Source organism: Apium graveolens, chromosome 2 (assembly GCF_009905375.1).
Source record: "Apium graveolens cultivar Ventura chromosome 2, ASM990537v1, whole genome shotgun sequence".
NCBI lineage: Eukaryota > Viridiplantae > Streptophyta > Magnoliopsida > Apiales > Apiaceae > Apium > Apium graveolens.
Genome location: NC_133648.1, coordinates 127,467,425 through 127,470,815, shown reverse-complemented (window position 1 = coordinate 127,470,815; position 3,391 = coordinate 127,467,425). Strand labels below are relative to the sequence as shown.

Sequence of the window (3,391 nt, the reverse complement as noted above, 5' to 3'; positions counted from 1 at the left end):
CTTTTAACCATGGTAAAATTTGTGTGGTTTATAATCAACCAACACTTCCTTCCTTTTTGGTCATGCTTATGTCATCCTCCTATGTCATATTTCCACACTTGTCCTCTTCTTGTTGGTGTGATGACATCATCATCACTAACCTCTTTGATTAGCTCCTAATTACTTGGCTAATGACCGCTGATCTGTTATACGGTTCGCTTAACTTTCGTTCTCGTTTATCGTTTGAGGGATCATACCGGGGATCTTATTACTTGGGTTTCCTTAACCTTTCTCAATACATTATATTCGTTTTATGATACTTTCTTATACTCCTTGAATTTAAATCCTTTTTATCCTGTTACCCTATACTCAATTCTTTCGGTATCTGGTGGATTTTCGGGAAAAATCAAAGTGTTCGACTTTGGATTCTGACGATCTTTACATACACTTATATACCATATAGAGTACTAATAAGATCTCAGAATAACAATAAAAGAACCTCTACAAAGTGTGGTATGGAAAGTTTTCTTATTCAGCATAATCAGCAAAAACACTATTCATAAGGGTTACAAAAAGTTCAAAATTTTGGGGTTATTATATGAAGAAATACTTGAGTTTCACTACCATAGTGGGTATAAAGTTGTATTATTCAAATGTCATTGGTTTGATCATACAACACATGTCAAAGTGGATAGAAATAGGATGATTACGGTGGATGTTAGATCAACATTAAATGCCGAAAATGTTTTCGTCTTGGCTAGCCAAGCTAATCAAGTTTATTATGTGCGAAGTATTTCGAATGCAAAATCACCATGGTACACGGTCTTAACAACAAAAAGTCATTTTGTCAATGAAGAAGTGGCATCAAAGAAGAACTCTCTCTCGAATGATGATGCTTTGCAAAATGATATTTCAAATGCTTCATCGTCTCATGTCGAACCGGTTATTATTCATGATCCTAAAAACTTTTTTATTGATTTAAGGGTTATTGAGAATGATTATTCTGTGGATGACTTCAACGAAGAAAATAATAATAACGAAGACGAAGTCATGAGCGTTGATGAAGAAAGTGAGAGTGACGGTGATTTAGTTTAATTAATTTTTCTTTTGTATTAAATTTAGAATTTCTATATAACATTATCATTTTATTTTAAATTTATAATGTAAGATGATTATTGTTATATATTATTAATTTTCTTTTCTGAAAATAGGATACCACTTCTGGTAGACAGTAGTCTATGCTCAATTAGTTTTTTTCTTTTATTTATTGGTTCACATAACCCCTAAGTTATATATACTGGTCTCGGCTCATATATCTCCCCCTTTCACTGTGCGGCTCTTATTTCTCACAAATCTCTTACAAATGAAAATAGCTCTACTGGCAAAGAATTCCCCTAAACCTGTTATGAATCTCTCAAAATCCTTACAAACTTCTCAGAATTCTCTTACACATCTCAAAAGTCCCTCTCAACATGTATATATTTACATTATGTTTGTATTTATTTATTTTTTGGGAATTTAATTAGGGGTTTAGATTTATTTTAGTTGATTTTGTTAATTCCAATCGTGGTTCATGTATTGATATCAGGATTGAGGGTTTTTGGGATTTAGGGTATAGATTTATTTGAGTTGATTTTTGAAATTAGGTTTTTGCTTCTTTTTAGTTTTTAAACCAGTATTCCTTTGTTCTCAGCTCATTTTTCTTTTGATATTTTATCATCAGTTTGTGAAGCCAAGTGGACTTGTAATTGCTGTACTAATTTCGCGTTTCTTCACATTAGTTGAGGCACGAGAAGGTGTTGCAGCAAAGGTAAGTTCAAAGTCTTTCTACCTATGTGATTATTAGCTATGCTGGTACAATAATGTATTCAGATTTATTTTTTTCCCTGATTTCGCTTTAAGAAAATAAGTTGTCTATGTTATTTATTTTTATTTATTGTTAATAACTTCAGGAAATGTTTAAGAGTTGTTGGCTGCTGCTTCTGTTTGTTATCCTGATGGCAGCGGGGGCTAGTGGTAGTGGAAGCGCTATGAGCAGGGTTACTGGAAATAGAGGGGGAGGTGCCAGAAATAAGGTTAGGGGTCGGAGCCAAGGCGGGGGTTTGGGTAGGAGAACAGAAAATGTTGGTAGAGACAATCAAGAAAATTATGAAGAAGATCAGGGCTGGGTGGATATTGAAGATAATGGTGATGAAGGAGAGGAAGAGGACAATGATGAGGAACAACTTACAGTTTCTGATATTAGATTTGGGAGAGCTGCACGTCGTGTTTGTGAAGGAGATTACAAAAAGAAGCCAAAATTAGGAGAACCGAAACTTGGAGTTGTGAATTTCAGAAACAAAAAAAAAGTAATATATATAATTCAGTCTTGTTAGATTTGCAGAAAATATTTGCTTTCTTATTTATAAAATTGCCTTATCTTTTACAGCATTAAGGAGTCTCATTACAAAAAGACACTTAAAGCAATTGTCAGAACGCGTTGGAGATTTGATACCGCAAAACAAAAGGCACGAGCTCGGGAAATCTTTTTGAACGAGTGCATAGAGGAGTTTAAGGTATAGAAGTATATACACATTGTTATCATTTGTCCATTATTATGGCCTAATTATTTTATTGAACTTGTTATGTTAGAAGTTCTAATACCTTTATTTTAAAGGAATTTTATGAGTATCCACCGGAATATAGAGGTGATAAAATTAAGGAGTTGGAGGGGGATGCCATAGTCAGGAAGCATTTGAAAGCAAATATTAAATGCTATATGAACGGTTGGAAGAGCGACGGTTTGAGAAGGGTTGAAGAGGCATACAAAAAGGGAGGGATGACTGCAAATCTACGTAATTGCCCCCCATATTACTTATCTGAACAAGCATGGAATGGTCTAGTTGACTACTGGGAGACAGAGGTATTTACCAAGTTGTCAAAAAATGGCAAAGAAAATGTCAAGCAGTCAGAGATTAAGCACTGCACTGGAGCAAAGCCATTTGACCAGCGTTATGAGGTATTCATTTATAAGATTAGGTAAAATAATTTTGTTATTCTGTATTATATATGTTCAATTTGTTTTTTGTAGGAACTAGAGGAAAAATTGGAAAAACCTCTCACCATCCTCGAAAAGTTTAATGCTTCGTACATGAAGAATGGAAAAGTGGAAGAAATACGGAGAAAACTTACTGTACGTTTCTCACTTAGTTATTTCAAAAATATGCTGCTCCTCCCAAATATTTGCAAACTTACTGTACTGTTTAGTCGCTTTGGGGGTTTTGGTGGTTTCTTAGTACTGTATCTACGTATCATTTCCATTAAACATTTGCGATGCACTTCAATTCGATTTCTCGTTCTGTTTGTAGATGTGTATTTTGTTATTTTTAAGGTTGGGAGATACATTTAATTGTATTAGCTAATAAGTAATTGG

General features: G+C 34.0%; 1 protein-coding gene across 1 annotated transcript; it reads left to right on the top strand.

Annotated features, from left to right (window-relative positions):
* Positions 1 to 681: 681 nt before the first annotated feature.
* Positions 682 to 2,966, top strand: LOC141693091 (uncharacterized). The gene is made up of 5 exons (XM_074498099.1): positions 682 to 1,068; positions 1,703 to 1,789; positions 1,932 to 2,327; positions 2,408 to 2,534; positions 2,636 to 2,966. Exons 1-4 carry the CDS (start codon positions 682 to 684, stop codon positions 2,411 to 2,413), a joined length of 876 nt encoding a protein of 291 aa, XP_074354200.1. The 3' UTR covers positions 2,414 to 2,534; positions 2,636 to 2,966.
* Positions 2,967 to 3,391: the final 425 nt, after the last annotated feature.

Bases quoted from the DNA above. Each gene is read 5' to 3' on its own strand.
- LOC141693091 (XM_074498099.1), top strand. From the start codon at position 682: ATGATTACGGTGGATGTTAGATCAACATTAAATGCCGAAAATGTTTTC. The intron at 1,069-1,702 runs GTTTAATTAATT...TTTTATCATCAG, and splicing joins GTGAGAGTGACGGTGATTTA to TTTGTGAAGCCAAGTGGACT. The intron at 1,790-1,931 runs GTAAGTTCAAAG...TAATAACTTCAG, and splicing joins GAGAAGGTGTTGCAGCAAAG to GAAATGTTTAAGAGTTGTTG.